The sequence below is a fragment of the Rhinolophus hipposideros genome, assembly GCF_964194185.1.
Source record: "Rhinolophus hipposideros genome assembly, chromosome: 4".
NCBI lineage: Eukaryota > Metazoa > Chordata > Mammalia > Chiroptera > Rhinolophidae > Rhinolophus > Rhinolophus hipposideros.
In genome coordinates, this window is record NC_138050.1 from 101,556,334 (window position 1) to 101,574,327 (window position 17,994).

General features: G+C 44.7%; 1 protein-coding gene across 3 annotated transcripts in view; it reads right to left on the minus strand.

Moving 5' to 3' along the window:
- Positions 1-7,499: 7,499 nt before the first annotated feature.
- The window catches only part of TSC22D1 (TSC22 domain family member 1), a 124,691-nt gene continuing 114,196 nt past the window's right edge, over positions 7,500-17,994 (minus strand). The window contains exons 1-3 of one of the 3 annotated variants that reach the window (XM_081045499.1): positions 11,901-12,295; positions 11,408-11,459; positions 7,500-10,265 (exon numbers count right to left, since the gene is read on the minus strand). In XM_081045499.1, the coding sequence (XP_080901625.1) occupies positions 10,008-10,265; positions 11,408-11,459; positions 11,901-12,025 (435 nt within the window). In that variant the 5' untranslated portion in view covers positions 12,026-12,295 and the 3' untranslated portion in view covers positions 7,500-10,007. Of the gene's footprint in view, positions 10,266-11,407; positions 11,460-11,900; positions 12,296-12,555; positions 12,654-17,994 lie in introns of those variants that run through there. The other 2 variants (XM_081045500.1, XM_081045496.1) reach the window with 2 other exon arrangements.

Sequence of the window (17,994 nt, forward strand, 5' to 3'; positions counted from 1 at the left end):
TTTGCTAATAGAATCAAAAGTCCTTGGCTTTAATGGCTCCCTCCCACAAACCTTTGGTGTGAATTCTATCTTCAGTGCTATTCTCAAACTTCTAGCCTTTGTCACCTGAACTTTCCTTGCAGACCCCACCTCCTAATTCACAGAGGACGAATTTGGTTAATAGGGGGATGTTTTGTTTCCCTCACCTGCAAATTGATTGTATTTACATCCACCTTTACTTCCTCTTTCTCTGAGAAGACCTGATTCTGCCACCTGTGTTGTGGTTCCAATTTCTTGCCTTCTCAAGGAGTGTCAGTCATTTCTACCATTGTCTCCTATTTAAATTTTATCCCCTTGGGGGCTGGCCCATGGCTCAGGCAGTTGGAGCTCCCTGTTCCTAATGCTGCAGAAGGCTGCCCGTTCAATTCCCACAAGGGCCAGTGGGCTCTCAACCACAAGGTTGCCGGTTCAATTCCTCGAGTCCCACAAGGGATGGCGGGCAGCGCCCCCTGCAACTAAGATTGAACACGGCACCTTGAGCTGAGCTGCCGCTGAGCTCCCAGATGGCTCAGTTGGTTGGAGTGCGTCCTCTCAACCACAAGGTTGCAGGTTCGAGTCCTGCAAGGGATGGTGGGCTGTGCCCCCTGCAACTAGTAACAGCAACTGGACCTGGAGCTGAGCTGCGCCCTCCACAACTATGATTGAAAGGACAACAACTTGACTTGGAAAACATCCTGAAAGTACACACTGTTTCCCAATAAAGTCCTGTTAAAAAAAACAAAAGAATTATCCCCTCGACCTCCTGTCTAGTTGTTTCCCTTCTCTGTCTTATAGACAAGATGCTTAGAATGCTGGTTCGTACGCACTGACTCCCTCCCACCCCCCTTTCACCACTCAGGTCCTCACAGCCAAGTTTCTGCTCCAGTCCACCTGAGCGCATCACATGCTTTACTTGACAACCTCCTTGGACGCCTTTCTGTTTTTCTGTCTCTTGGCATCTCTCAAGCACATTGCAATGTCACCCACGCTCTTTTCCTGGATCTCCCTGCCTCCCGGGGCTCACTTGCCTCTCTCACCTCTGACTGTTCTCCACCTGTCTGTGGCTGGCTCTTCTTCAGCTCCTTCTTCAGCCAGGTTTTCCTGGGCTCCATCCTCCACCTCTTCTCCTGGGCTGGACTTTGCCTGAGCGGCACATGGACCCCAGGCTTCACCTCCCCTCACAGAAAGGACTCGCAACTCACTTCAGCTGATTATTCGTCAAGGCAGGCCGACGGCTGTAACAAACACCCCCCTAACGTCTGGGGCTGAGCACAGGTCAAGTTGACTTTTTATTCTTCGCATAGTCCATTCTGAGTGGGGAGGGAGGACGGGGAAGAGGTAGGTGCCCTGCTCCACAGTCACTCAGACAGTCCAGCTTTGCCCTCCCCCCAGCCACGGTCTTCCCACTCAGTGTGGGGATGCCCAGAGACCATGCAAATTTCCTCCAGGGCCTCGCACGGGTCAGTTCTGCTCACACCCAGGGGCAGAACGTGGCTGCGTGTTACTGCCAGGGAGGATGGGAAAGGTAGTGTGGCTGTGCTCAGGAGAGAAAAGCTTAGGCACTGGTAAGCATGACCCTCTGCCGGCTAGCCCCGATCTCCCTCCCAGCCCTAGCTGTCACTCAGGCTAGAAAAAATCTCCTTCGATGGCCTGCTGTCCAGGCTCCTCTCTCTGAGTACTCAAAACGGGACATGGTGAAACTCCCAGACTGGTTCACCTTTCTATTCCTGCCCGGTGACGGCACTGTCACCCACCCAGTTACCTGAGCTGGAAGGCTCCCATACTCCTCCCTTCCTGGAGTGTTTCTGAGGTTCCTCTCTTGCACCTGATCTATTTCAATAGCTCGATAACAGATTTCTCTGCGACAGTCTCATTCCTCTTTAATTCTTCCTAAAATGGACTTTAGATCGTGTTCCTTCCCTACAACACCTTAGTGTGATCACAGGGTCCTGCAGGCCAGAGCCTTCCCTCTCCCGCCTCAGATCCCATCAGCCTGTGCTACAGTTTCCTTTCCTCTCTGCATGTTCACAGGAAGCCTCCAACACCCCACCCCTCTCCTTCTCCCTCTCCCTCATTTCATCTCCATTTTATCCTAGAAGGCACAGCTCAGGTGTCACTTTCTCGGGACATTCCCAGGTAGAGGTGATCATTACCGCCATGGAGATTACTGTTGGTCATTTCACAGAATGGTCTCCACCCCGAGAACCAGTTTAGTACTCCAGGAACCTGTCCCTCGCCTGTGGCATTATAATAGTAAGATTTTTCACACGGTAGTGGACTCTATTTGAAACATGAGAGGTGGACTATAGTTCTGGCTTTATCTCATACTAGACATCACTACTATGGAACTTTGAGAATTCAAAGTATGCAATAGTAATTATTGCTTCTAAAAGTCAAAATGTGCAACAACAATTATTCCTGCAAGTGGAAAAAATAAACGGAATCCCAATCTGTTGACAAGGAAACAGAGAAAGGGACCCTCCAGTTTACAAGCCACAGGAAACCTAACTTAAACCAGCTTCAGAGAAAAGAACAATGTCCGGGGGTACATGTGGCTTCAGACCATATGAACGCAGGGTTCAAATGATGTCACATCACGGCCCAGCTTTCTCTAAGCTGTGTCCATCTTCTGGATCCTCGTAATGGCTGCTGCAGGAACCCCAAGCTCTGTGTTCATGGCTGCAGCACTTTTAAGTATTTTATTTTCAAACTGCCAATCACAGCAGAGACAGAGAGGCTGGGACAAGATTCTGTCCTTTGCAGGCTAAAGTCACTCTGACTGGGCCAGGTTGGGTCACCGTGGCCAGGGGAGGAGCAGGTGTCAAAGGGGGCCATTTCAGTGGCCACACAGGGGGTTCCTAAAGGAAGGAGGGAGCCAACAGCAGATGATATTCCAACCTCTTCTCAAAACAAAATTGGGACAAGACCAAAACCTCCTTTCTGAAGCTGTCTCTTGACATGTATAATGATATTGAGGGACATAGTCTTTGCATTATAATAATTATTACTATATCTGTTGCTGAACTGGGGCACCTCAAAAGCAGAAGTGTTTCCATTGCTGTCCCCACAGGATTTAGGGGGACTCCCTAAGCTTGGCATATTGTGGGTTTTATGAATGAAGGACTAGTGGCATTCTCTATAGGAACATTTCATCCTCCAGTACTGGCTTTTCTGGGTCAAGCGGCCCGTGGTATTAGAGTGGGAAAGGTGGCCTGATGCCATGCTGTGCGGGGACAAGGGCGGCTACTTGGCTCTGTGCTGTGGCTTCCCCTGTGGACTCTGATTCAGTCAGTGTCCACCCTTCCCTTCGCGGTGTAACATCCCCTCACGAGGACACAGACGTCACTGCATCCTGCGAGCCAAGCAGCTTCACAGACGGGGAAGAGTTTGGCGCAGGGTGTTGTCTGTCGCTGCCTTCTAGAGGGGATGGCATTCACGTGCCAGCACTGACCTGCATGGCCCCAGGCACCCCTCTTTGGGACACACACTGAGGGACGGACAGAATGCCAGCACTGGGGCAGCCATGGGCCCCAGACACACTCCACTGGATGGGGCTGCCTGGTTTTGGAAGTGGTCAAAATGGTGGCTAACAGCACAGACCGCGTGTCAGACACATCTGGTTGGCACCACACCTACGGGCATTAAAGCTCCTCTCTTCTTCTGTAATACAGGATAATACAGTTTTCACAGGGCTGCTGCGAGGAAAAAATACTGTGATTTGAATTGCTTAGCACATAGTAACTGGTCAATACATGTAATAATAACAACAAAAGGGTTCCATTTTGCTTTCCCCAAGAGACTGCAGGTCTTTATGTTGCGTGTGGCCCAGTTCAACCATTTTGTGTCTATGAAGGAAAAAGCATAATTGCTCATTTCTAGCATCTTGGATCTATGAGGCAAAGTAAAACCCAATAGATAATAGAACAAGTTCTAGCTGTTCTCTTCTTTAAGGAGAAATTATGTGTATTTTAAAAACATTGTTAAAATGAAGAAAGTCACAAATCTGTATGAATCGGGTGTTGCAGTCTGGCTTTGGAACACAACCTCAAATGCCTACCTAATCCAGGTATGTAACCAGATGAGTGACACATGACAGTGTGGGGTCATCTGTCACAGGAGTGGGGGGCTCTGGCAGGGGTACAGTCTAAAGTGACAGCAGCTACGACTCAGCATCAGCTGATTACTGTCATGAAGGAATATAGACAGACTCAAGGTTGCCAGGACTTGGAACAAAATCCAAGTTTCAGAAGGCATATATCATTGGTTCACTTCCCCCCATCCCTCCCAAATCCCCCAAAAACACTGTGAAAAAAAAATATGTCTGAGAACCAGCTCTGGTCAGTAGGCTTGGGATGGCCTGGGGGAATCACCAAATTGTGACTTCTGATCTCAGGTGGCTCCTTGCCAGTATTGTTTTTCAAAAAGAGTTATGCTTTATAGGCAGGCCAATTCTCACTGCATAGAAGCGGTTTTCCAAACTCCTAGGAAGACATTTCATTCCTATCACACGGGAAGGCAATTGTTTTCAATAACTATGTAAAAAGTTATTTTTCTCGTGTTGTTTTATGGCTCCTTGAAAGTCAAGCTCAAGATTCTCCTCTTCCTGGAACCCTTCTGTGATGTGTTCAACTCACTTAACTCTACTTACTGATTCTTGGGCATGTTTCTCATGTGTCTGTTACGTTGTAGTATTACTCCACGTCATCCAACTTTTGTGTACCAGTTAAAGTAATAGATTAAAAAACAATGTCTGAAATGCAATAGTCATTTGCTTCTTGCTTTCTTATAACAGTTCTGAGTAGTTCCAGGTTGGGGAACAGGGAGGCGAGAAAGGGGCTCTGCTCCACGCAGTCATTCGGGGCCCCAGGACACCAAGGCAGTGCCATCTCCAACATGTGGTTTACACTACAAATGGTAGTAGAGTTGTCTCCAACCAGTTGGCTGAAGGGGAAAGAGCATGGAGTGGTTGCCCATGGATGGTTTTATGAATCAGGAAATGACAAAACAGCGTTTGTGCCCCTGTTCCGATCAAATGGGCTTACCCAGCTGTAAGGGTTTGAGGGAAATGCAGTCTGTGAACACAGGAAGAGGAGATTTTGTTGGGTGAACACCCACCAGTCTCTAGCTTGTATCCTAAAATACATTTCATCTTCTTACCCTCACAGGACACACTCATCCTCCCCAGAGGCAGCAGCCCAACGTCCTTTGCAGCTCAAACTTCAAGATCTCTTGGTGAGGACAGGTTTGCGGGTGACTCCTAAAACTCTGGAACTAAGACAAATTTATCCTCCCCTCCACTGACAATCTCTGTGGTACGGCCCGGGCATGATAACTGGGACAACTCCCACTGGAACCATAGAGGACGTACAGTAGGCCCCAGCCCTCAGCAGTTATGCAATCCTGCTGGTCAGGCATGGAGGAAACCCCTTGACCCGGCAGTGGGAGAAGTTCTGGTTAGACTGATTCTGCTCTCTGAAGAAACTCTGGACTCCTATCTCTGGGAGGTTTTCTTATTGGGTCTCCTCCACAGCCACACGAGAAGCGGGCTTCGAGAACGCTCTCCTTGTGAGCTATACAGCTTTAGACGCCCACTTCACCTACTTCCAGTTCTGCCAGTTTGGGGGCCTGAGGGTCCCCTGAAACCATTTGAAGGTTTCAACATGTTGTTGTTTAACTCTGACCTGGCTTGTGTTTTCCTTGGTGATAAAAGTCCCTCAAAGACTAAGTAGGCTTCTCCTGTTTGTATCCCAACAATTCAATGTGTCAGTAGCGAGACCTAAAATGTTTTTCTGGACACGATTGTGTTGTTTCAGTACTTTGTCTTGACTACTCCATCAGCTGAACAGCGAGCACCTCGAAGCCATCTGAAACCAAAGGCACATATGGGTTATCTGTCATCCACACCCTTTATCCCATCTTTGCTGAAGGGGTGAAGCACTTTGTTTAACCGAAAAGTCTTAATGGGCCTTTACTACTTTTTCAGTCTTATTTCCAACTCCTAGGGATCCAGAAGCAATAGGCCTCCCAATTCTAGACAGCCCCAAATTTCTGCATTTTCTTCCCTTTTTGTTCCTCCTGAGCTCACTTTTTTTCTTGAAAGCCTTTGTCGGAGAGCCACAGGCCACTGAGTTTCTGGCTCATCAGAGCATCACGCTCACTAAGCACAGGGGTACCCTCCTAAGTTAGCACAGGCAAGAATTCTGGAAAATGTCCGCCCTACGCGTGGGTATCACTCTCTTGAGCCTCCAGTAGTTATATCAGCACCCACCACCCATAGTCAATGCCACATATTATAAGTTCTGTGACAGCAGCATCTCACTTCAGGGTCCCCCCCGTTTTCGTATTAGCTCAGGTCAGCCATCGCAGTGAGCCGATTCTAAGACACCTAATGGCTGACACTCTTGCTCAGGCGACGGTGCTGGCTGGTTCCAGGTTAGTAGGGGAGGACGCTCCACAGTCATTCAGGGGCCCAGGCTGGCAGAGCTAGGGTTAAAACCAAATTCATTTGAACCCAAGAAGTAATGAACTAACAAAAACAGCATACTACCCAGTCCCCGCCCCCCCAAAAAAAGTTAGAATAAAGTCATTGTCAAAAGCAGAGGATTACATCTGATGGCAGGACAGAATCTTGGCGATCTGATCCAAATCCTTATTTCACAGACGAGAAAGAGGGTCTGAGGTCCCACTGCTGGTCCAAAGCTCATATGGCCGTTGACCGTGGGGCCAGGCTTGGCCCCCTCGGCTCTGAGTCCTTCCCACATCGGCAGGAAGCTTACCATACAATGTGCTTCCATGTCCCACTGGTGCGTACATCTGTCCATTTTCAGGCATCGTATCTAGGAGGGGGGGACTTCATTTTCACGGCCTCCATTTCTAATCTTTCATGCCATCATGGTGGTCGCAATGGATAGGAAGTTGATGGCTAAAAGCAGTTGTGTTGTCAGGCACCTGGTGGCTTCAACGACTTATTTTACACAAAGCAAGCGTAGAGTAGTGTCTCCGGGACTTAATTTTCATCTGATTTCAGTGATGATGAACTTGTACACATTTCTTACGGAAATTCAAAATTGACCTGGCCTTGCTTCATCAACAAAAAGTAAATTTTTGCTTTTAAAATATGCAAAACAAAAGCACAGAATTACCGAGTTACGAACTTTGCTAATTTGAAACAGAAAGGAGACATTCATTAGAATCACGTGAACTCCTTCTGTTTCTCCTTCACTGATCGGCGGTCTCTCCTACTGCTATTACCAATGTCCTAACCTTCCAGGACGGGTACAAGGTTCCATCCCCCCTAAATCTTTCCTGCTGCACAGAACACTAAGTGTGATATAATCAATTATATAATAACACACAGGCCACAAAGGCCTAAGCAGTCTGTAGACAAGCCGTAACATGCCTTTTAAATGACCTTAAACATCCTTAAATAGAAGTCAATCACAAGTAAAGTGGACATGTATGGGAAAACGTCGTTTGATTTTGATAATTCATTCTTATTTCACGTAACAATAGTCAGCTCCCAAACTGTCACAGGACTCCCACATTTTACAAACAGCCCCCGAATTCCATGAAATAACCTAGAAGACCTTAATGACACACTGACCTGAAATGTGTCAAATTTTCCACAATTATCCACCTTTGGTATTAAGGATCTTCACTGAAAACAAAAAATAGATGAAATGGCTAGAGATTTCTATTCACTATAGTTTTCTTTTCAAAGGAAATGTAATTACTACATAAGTACCCTCTAAGTCAAGGTTATATATAACCTTTCACTAGTATGACAAAGATTTTTTTTAAGTCCCCTCCAATTTCCCCAAACCATCTTGGTGGCAACGCCATCAGCCTATGGAGGTCACCAGTTTCCCGCTTCACCAGGAGCTGTGTCGCCACACTGGTCGCTCTGAGTTTTGTGACACATGCACACCATCCAGTTCTTTTTCAGGGGGCTCTGATGTTCCATTTACCTACCCATCTCCTACCAGCTCCACATTAGAGAAAGGAAGGATTCAGAAAAATGAAGTCCTTGTCCTGCCAGGGCTTATATCAGCCTTAGAGTTGGGGAATGTCCCCGAGTCCCCCCCACCGAGTCCCATTGGGTGGAGAAGGCAGTCGCAGAGGTCCTGCGGCAGGTTACAGAGCCCTGGTCAATGTCACAGGAGCTGACATTGCTCCTAGAAGAGAGTGGGACCCGTCAGTCTCACTTCTCAGGGGCTAGTTTGCTTTAGGAGTGTATCCCATTTGTCATTTCAACCTATTTTACAGTCTCAAGGAATCAACTGGGAGGGATCCCATTGCTCAGCCGGTCCTACCTGAAATCCAGTCGAAGAAACCCCTGGATTCATCCTGTCCTTTGCTGTGACATTCCCAGGACCTAGAAACTCAATCCATACTAAGAAAGACATCCCAACCCAAGGTGACAGAATTCCTCAGGTAAAAACCAGCTTCCCTCTCACTTCCATTTTTTCTTTCAATCTGTGCTTACTGGGATTACATACAGAATAAGGCCATTTCCCTCAGCAGGTGAACACTGGGAGACGAAGACTTTCACGGACTCTTAGAAATTTAACGCCACAGGGGAACTTAGAGATTCTCTCTTGCAATGCCCCACATCAGCCCCGAGGGGTGAAGCCAGGTCACACTATTCCGAAGAACTAAGCTCATCTTCACGAGGGCTCTGTGCTCATAATGGCTGAAATAAGGCAACATCTCTTTCCTTGTACTTCTATAGTCAAACCACTAGCATCCCTATTTTACCCAACCCTTTGACCCCCGTCAGGATTTTACTAGTCAAACTGTTTTAACTCTACCTAAAACTAGTTGTGGAAATGACTGCAATTATGTTAACACTGTAACATGAAAACACTTGTTTATCAACATTTTATATGCTTTATTGAAAGTTGAGTGCAACAGTTAAATACAGTGACACCTTACAACTGTGTAGAGAACATGCACAGAATCGTACGCGTATAACTACTATACAGGTAATATGCAGAAACCCCTACTGGGAAATTCACCTCGTTAGCTAGAACTGATCATTTTTCAAAGTCTTCAACCAGTTCAATCAAAAGACTTCAGTGAACAGAGATTTACTTCAAGGTATTCAGCAGCTAGCAGATTTCAGATTACACAAAGTGACTAACTGTGTCAAATTCTTCAAATTTCTTTAGGTGTGGTTTTCCTCACGTAGCATTTATGTAGATCCCTATATAAACACAATCCACACCTCTTGAGACAGCCAATGAAACCTCTAAATTTTAATCTGTACAACCTAAATAGTAGTTACAGTCCTCTATTGTACAAAATAGTTACACTACATACACAAATATATAATAAGCAAAACATCCTTCATGGTAAGATAGCCTAGATGCCAGTTACCTGTCACCGTTTATAGTCACTCTAATAGTTTTGTGTCATCCACTGTTTCAGAATGAGGCACATAGTACTCTTGTTTTTTTTTTTTTATGGATTCTGGTGACAGTCGTCAATTTGTACAAGGAACTGTTTCCCCTTGACTATGCACCAGTCTTTGCTTCTACCGCCCTTTCAAGTTCCTCACAGGGACAAGAGGAGAGACGACAGTCCAGTGAGCTCCACTGCTCCGTAACCCCCTGGAGTACACTACGTGCAAGCAGGAGAGAACTCTTGGAAGTGAGGGTGGGGAGCAGGGGAGGGATGGAAAGGCACACATCTCTCCTCAGGATGAATTAAACCACTTCTCACACATCTGCCAAGCTGCATGAGGTCCCAGTACATCCACGCTAATTCTCTGATTAACCTTTAATGCACCCAACTAGGAAATTTCTTCAAGCCAAAAGCATATGGGTGTTTAATACTGGAAAGAAAGAGATAATGGCGTATGTCAGTCTCACGTCTCTTTTGCAGCGAACGATGAAATGGGTGACTGTGGAGGTGGCTTCCCCCTAGTACATCATCTCGGGTGTGTTGAGTTCAGACAGCAGCAGCCAGTCCTGCGCGTGCATAGGAGGCTATGCGGTTGGTCCCGAGCCCTGGGATGCTGGCTGGGCCGGGGGCTGTGTGGTCCCCTGTGGCTGTGTGGTGGCAGGCGGGGAGCCAGTCTGCAGCTGGGCCTGAAACTGGGCGAGCTGCTCTGGGCTGGCCAGTGTCTTCAGCAGATTGTTTTCCTGCTCCAGCTGGGAGTTTTTCTCTATTAGTTCTTTGATTTGCTCTTTGAGCACCTCCACTTCCTCTCTAACCGCATACATCAAATGGCTTTTCACCAGATCCTGAAAGGGAGGGGGACAAAGGTTTAACTTACGGTGTACTAGGACGCTGTATTCTAAAGCCTTACTGTGCAGGGCTCCCCCTAACCATGTACACATCCTGCCTTTAGGGTGCATGTAGCAGCACTTGGGCAAATCTATTGAGTACAGTCACAACCGTACAATCCTCAAGTTTAAAGTATGCGTGATTAAGCTTTTGAAAAGTCTACGCTTTCTTTGCAGCCGTTAGGAATGCAAGCAGTCAGGTTTCCTATTCGAGATGGCCAAATGCACTGGGGCTCGGACACCAGACAACGGCCGTCCAGGTCGCAGCAGCGGGGCCGCGTCCCCGCCCCCAAGGCCCTCCCCCTGCCCGCCGCCGCCGGCCGGCCTCCCTCAGCACCGGCTGCAGCCAGTTCCTACAGAGCATGTTGCCGCATTTTCCTCCCTCTACCCTCACCCTCCTCTTTTCGTGATTAAGCTGACATCACAAAACCTGGGCCGACGTCGCAGCCAATGGGAGCTCGATTTATTTATAGCTCCGAATTAAAGGTTCTGAGTTTGCCTAGCAACAGTGGGCAGAGAATCCCGTGAGAAGAGCCACAGGCGCTGCTCCAATAACAAAGAACAGCCAAGGCGGAAATAAAAAATAGGAGAAACCCAGGCACAGACTGGGAAGACAAAACTTTTCTGGCCACCGGCTTCATTGTGCAGTAGCCTACATCACGGGGGATGCATGTGTGCCGGGTCTAGAAGGCCCTCTCCCGAGATCCCCACCTGGGCCCCCCACCCCCACCTCCGGGCTCCCTAGTAACCCTCAGCATTCCTAGTCAAGCCACAGCGCTAGAGATGTGCCCCGGACCAAAGGACACGCAGGGCCAGCCCTTCCCTAGCGATTCTCCAGCAAAAAGGGGCACCCCTGTAAAAATCCCGACGCTGTGTGAAATCAGTCTGGGCAAGAACATCTGATACCCTCGGAACCCCTTTTTCTCGCCATAGCCGTGGTATGTGGCTCCGTGCTGGCAGAGGGGACACAGTGCCTGCATTTCTAAATGTATGAAGAGCAACCATCATCTTAACTATGGATGCACTGGTTCCATCCCAAGACATCTCGCTTTTTGTACTGTGCCCACATTTAGTACAAATGATTTTTAATCAGTACATACCATAGCTTGCTCGATTTTGTTGTCAATAGCTACCACACTTGCACCAGAGGAGCTGGAAAAGAGGGGGAGAGGGAAATCGATAAATGGATTTTATTTTAAACATCCAACACACACACATACACACACACACACACACACACACACACACACGGATTTCCCAATTCTGTGATGTTTCTATCATCGTTTTTGAAATATTCTTTAAGGCTATGTAATATATCACCCTCCAGAAAACACAAGCCACTCTTTTACTAATGAATACCCAGACATTTCCTTAATTTAGTGAGCCACAAAGGGCTAAATTACATAATGTGCTAAAAGCCTGTTCTCTGGCCAGGCCGGCTAGAAGGTTATTCTAAAACACTTCAAAAAGCAATATCCATGTCACCACAGTGTCTCAGCAATGGACAAAGGAATTTGCCTGGCTATCTTTCACCTGCATTATTACCAGTATCTCACGAGTAAATTTAAAGAAACTATCCCAGCCGACATTTACCTATCGTCAAGTCTCACAGAGGCGTTTTCAGTCCCCAGCAAGGATGACAAGAAAGAAATTGAAAAATGTCTCAGTTGGTAAACTCCTAGATCCATCTCCACTGGTCTACACCATTGGGATTTCATGCAATTGTAGCCAAAAACACCCTCGCAGAAAAAAAAGAGGGAATACCGGCAGACTCGTTTGAGCTAGATAAAAATCTTCTAGCTTTCTGCAGCCCAGGGAGAAACAGACAACAGCAGCCCTAATACAAAAAGACCCGGCCTCTGGGGCTTGGCGATCCCGGGAAGAGGCAGATCCCACTGCTGTGCTGAGATCCCAGGCAAGCAGCCCAGCTCCACTAGGACCTAGACCAGGGATCTGGGCTCGGGACAAAATATATGCATGGAAGAGCCGCGCCGATTGGCCAGCACGCCATGGAGCCGCCCCTTCTCCTCCTCCGCCCCCCTCCCGCTTCCCCCGCCTCCCCCCTCTCGCCTCCCCCGCCCCCAGCCTCCCGATCCCGCTCTTCGGGTGGGCTGGCCAAGGCCGCACTGGCGGGGGCCAGGGACCTGGGCCTCCGAGACCTCCCAAGCCTCCAAAAGCCATACCACTGCTTCGGCAACAAACGTCAAGGGTCCCTGAAAAACACGACTGGGGCCCCGCACGTGCTTACGTTTAGGGGAGTCAGACCCCGTCCCCGAAGCTGCCGGTCCCCGCGGCTGCAGAACGGCGAAAGCTGCCTATCTGCAACCAGACCCGTCGGAGCTACTGGGCATGCCCAGTCCTACCGCTACGACTAGCAAGAGCTCGAGTGTCTCGATTTCAATTATCTAGTTCTTCCAGGCAGCAGTAACGGGAGGGTTTTATAGGCGGTTTTATTTATAAAGATAATAACCGTACTGTAATAATACTTCTTTTTAAAAGCCAGTGAATTTTAGGGGGGAAAAATCATATCTGCGTTTTGAGAAATACTACCTTTCCGTGAATTTATTACTTGCAGAAACAAAACAAAAAATATTACATAGTCTTTGCTAGGCATATATATATATATATTTTAAGACAAAAGGGAATTTACCAGATAAAATCAGGTGGATCTTCCCCAAATGTCCCTACAGCCATAAACCCTAAAATTGCATCTCCCCTTTTTCCATTTATAGGTAGAAAAGTGAATCCACAGGTTGAATCCTACAGAGATCTATCTTGAATAAGTCCTTAAGGCAAGTTTTTGGAAGTTAAGTGGAAATTCCTATAAGCTCAATCCTATGAGCCTTCTCACATAGAGGGGCTGACATATACTGTAAGGCATGCATTTCACTCTTTGGCCACACTGACCAAATTAATTCCCTTCTCCAAACCAGCATCAAGAGATCTGGCTGTAAAATAGCTTAAACCAGTATATATTTTCTCTATTAATTTGAAATATTTGCAAGGGTGTATCAATTGAGATTACAATTTAATATACTAACCATCTAAGGACTTAAATTTGCTTGATTATTATAAATTACGAAGTTTGCAATTCAATACATTTAAGAAGGCAAATTTACCTCTACAATACTGCCCTCTAATGGCACAATACTATAAAACCAGAAACAAATAAACTATGTTCTCTAATCCATAGGCAAGTTGTAAAATCACAACTCCAACATAAAATTTAACCATAGCATATATATATATGTATATATTTTATTTACACACACACACAGACAAACACACACACACGCTGTCTTGTCTTTTCTCCCTCATCCACTGAAGCCTTGCAGACATTCTTTTAAGTTGAGCCAATGCCGGCTGGGAGCATTTGGTTTTCAAAACTGTCCAAAGTGATTAGGAACCTAATCTGGGGGATGGGGTAAATGATGGAAAAGGCAATTCTCTTTTGGGTTAAAAACCAAAGTGTGACTGATTAGAAAGCAATAACATTCTTTTTTATTGTAAGGTTCATATTATTCTCCAAATGTTAAAGCTTTGTTTTTGTTTTTGAACAACAATTAACATTTGTTAGCATATTTGTAATTTATAAGTATATATATATATATATATACTATATATATATATATAGTATATATGATCTCATGATAGAAATGAGGAAGGCACCCATTTTCAGTAAAAAAAAAAGGCGGAAGCTTAAAATTTAAAATTTGGAAAGCAGGCATGTGCTCCCTATGCATATAACTGCTAGACAGAATTATTATTTACTCCATAATAGTTTCCATATTTTGAAAATTAAAGTTATCTCTAAGACTATCTGTGTAATTGAGTCTATTTACATATTTGAACTGCACAGGAAAAGTTATTAAAGAAAGCATCATCTAAAGCTATTACAAGAGCTGGAAAAAAAAAAACTTTAAGGTCACATAAAGAAATAAATTTAAAATTCCCAGCTGAAGTTTAAGATTACTGAATCAACTGAATTTCATTTTTTCATGATCTTCTTGAACAGAGAGAGAAATAAGTTGGTTTTGTTTTCATTTCATTCATTTCGACTGGTCGTTCACTGCACTGAGCTATAGAAGCCAAAACCAGCAACCACAGTCTGTTTCACCCATATCCCTAGAAGACGGACATTATCCTCATCTCTACTACTTTGCTATTTTAAATAAAATTGCAAGAAATATCATTGTACATACATCCTTGAACATTTGTGTATATACTTCTGGAGAACTGCAAGGCCAAAAGATAAGGCAACCAAAAAAAAAAAAAAGGAAATTAGAAATCTGTTTCTGTTTGTATCTTTCCATTTCTTTAAAACTAGATATTTTCATGAAAACTAAAACAACAATTTGAAAAGGAAGGCAAAGGACTTGGAGAAGAGCTCCATGGAGGAAAACCCACAGGTCGGAAATGTCTGAGGCACAGATGGCTAGACTTAACTCTCAAAGATTCTTCTCTTTTCAAGACCAAACATCGATGAGTCTAGTGCCTCGTCAGAGCTCTAGCCCACGAGACAGGGAGGGCAATGCCAGCCTCCGGGAGAGACCCCTAAAAGCGGGAATGCTAGCAGTCGCCTTTGGGCACTGGGTAGAGGTCAGCGCTCCCTCCAGTGGGGCACGTGCAGCACAGGAAACAGCCTGGACATTTGAGATTGGGGTGTTTTTTTAGGTTGTTGTTGCATTTGTTTTTCTGTTTTGTGTTGCCTAAGAGCCTTTTCACCTGGGTGCCAATTCAATTACGACAGCATATTAGTTAGCAGGCATGCTAGGGTATGAGAAGAAGAGCAGGGGGCTATGTGTTTCTAATTCAGTAACACATGCTTTTCTTCCAAATTTGATCTGACGTGGCCAATACAGGTAGCAGCTGGGGAATCCATCACTCAAACAGGATAACCTATGTCTATCCCTGTCCAAACTCTTTATGAATCTAAAGGGACTGCTAGGGAAGAGGCAAAAGATATCACCCTGCGACTGACCAAATCATTGTCGCCTAGAGACTGCAGGTTCCTTGCCCTTTCCTAGTTTACTATCACTAGGCACTGGGAATAGGGTTCCCAGGTTTAGCAAATGAAACTACAGGATTCTCAGTTAAAGGTGACTTGCAAATGAGCAACAAATAATGTTTTTAGTATTGCGTCTCAAATGCTGTTAGAACAAGAAGCAATTCAAAAGAAATCAAAACCAGAAAATTCAACCATATTTTGACCTCTTTGATGTCTACAGAAAAGTTGGAAGATAAAGTTGAGAATATCTTCCAAAAAGTACAACAAAAGAAAAAGAGGTGGAACTGAGACATAGGAGACTACAAGGATGAATCTAGAAGGTCCAACATCAAAATAAGATGAATTCCAAAAACTGAGAACAGAGGGAAGGAAATTATAAAAAGAAATAATTTAAGATTTTTCTAGAACTGAAAGGCACAAGTCACCAGATTAAATGAGATTACCAAGTGACCATCACAATAAATGAAAAAAGGCCTATCCCAAAGCACATCATCATGAAACTAAAGATCACTCTAACAGAGATGATCCTAAAAGCTTCTAAACAAAAAAACAAACACACACAAAAAAGTTGCAAACACAGGAACTCGTATCAGAATGGTTTTGCTGGCTGCCAGAACACAATGGAAAAAATGTCCTTAAAATTCTGGGAGAAAAAGGTTTGTCATTTAGCCAAATCATCATCTTAGTGTAAAGGTCGACTAAAAACATTTTCAGACATTTCAGATACCAAAACAGAGAAGCAAGTCCCGCAAAAAGGATGAGCGATGAGTCAATTCTAGAGGTCTGCTGTACAACTTTGTACCAACAGTCAACCATACTGTGTTGTACACTTAAAACTTTGTGAAGAGCGTGGATCTCAGGTTATGTGTACTTACCACAATAAAATAAAATTCAAAAAAATAAGAAATACTGTATATTCCAAAAAGGGGGGAAAAAAGGCGTGGGACACAAAAACCAGGGACTGTTACAACATTGGAGGAGTGCAGGAAGGGAATCAGTAGGATGATGGGGAAGGAAATCTCAGGATGACAGCTGGAAGCAAAGCCTGAGCAGCAACTGGTCTCCAACAGCGTGGGAAGATGTGAGCTTTGAGAGGGAGGGGTTGAGTGGGAATAAACAAAAAGATGCTCATCTAATCCATCTGAGCATTAGCAGGGGCCGGAGGCTACAGATGGGCATATGACAGAGCTAACGGAGCAATTAGATAAGTTCAAGACAGTTTTACGGAAAACAAAAGCAAGGGGGGAAATGGTGTGCTTATAAATAAAATTTACATGACTTCATTTTTAATGGGTTTCACTTTTACAAGATAGTTTAATTGGGAAGGTTGTGGGAAGGAGAAAATGTGTGGTAAGAATGGCTTAAAAGTGCCAAACCCTGAAATACCACAGCTGTATTACAAAATATCTAAAATTGAAAAATGAAGAAATAACAGTATAGACATTTTATTACATAGACATGTGCAGGTAAATAGGAGAAGACATAAAAACGAGAAGTGGAGGTTTCTGAGGAAAAAACTGGGAGTGGAAAAAAAGAGGAACCGCTACTATTGTTTTCTATTCACTCTGTTTGATCTCTAGGTATGTAGACATACTGCTTTGATTAAAAACACATTTTCAAGTAAAAGGGAGAGAATGGGACCCAGAGGGAGGGTTGCCCTCCCTCGGGGCTCCAGCTGAGCACCTATGAGCGGGCTCCTGAGGGAACCACACAGGAGTAGGCTGGGGAAACGGCTACCCAATTGAAGCAGACAGAACAATTTCTGGAAATCACACGGGGTCAGGAATAGTGGGTGTTACCACCAGCCTGCGCAAAACCCCTGTAAACACTGGGCACCAGATATTCAGGATATGCCAAAGTAGTGGGAAAATTAGTGCTACACTGAAAGGTGTTTTGGTCTTAGGTAAAGCAGTTTAAAAGGAAGCCTTGAATAGATCAGACTGTTTCCAAGTAAACTTAATTTTGTCTCAAAACAAAGCTCAATGGTATTAAATGAAATACAATTAGCATCCAATAATTCAGTACCTGGCATCCAGTGAAAAGTACCAGGCATACAAACAAGCAGGGAAATATGATTCATAATAAGGAAAAATCAATCAATCAGAATGACCCAGATATGACAAAGACAATATGATTTCTCAACAGGGATATTAAAACTGTTATAACCACATATTACATGTTCAAGGTAGGGGAAAATATTAGCATATTAAGTAGAGGCATAGAAGATATAAAGAAAATCCAAATTAGATTTATGAAGAAGAAAACTACAATGTTTGAGAAGAAAAATATACTGCATGGGATTAACAGCAGATTATACAGGATTGAAGAAATATTACTGATATATTAGGAACAGAAACTCTCAAAAATAAAACACAGAGAGAAAAAAACAAAAAAAAGAACAAAACAAACAAAGAAGAATGCATCATTAAACGGTGGAGCAATTTCAAGCAAATGAATGCAGTTAAGTACCTGAAGAAGAGGAAAGAAGAGAGGAAAAATATTTGAAGAAAAAAATGGCAATTTTCCTCAAATTTTATTGAAACAATAAATCCACAGATCCAAGAAGCTAGACGAACCTCAAGCAAGAGAATTGTGAAGAAAACCAAAACAAGGCATATCATAATCAAATAGCTTAAAATCGGTGATAAAGAAAAAAAATCTTAAAAGCAGTCAGAGAAA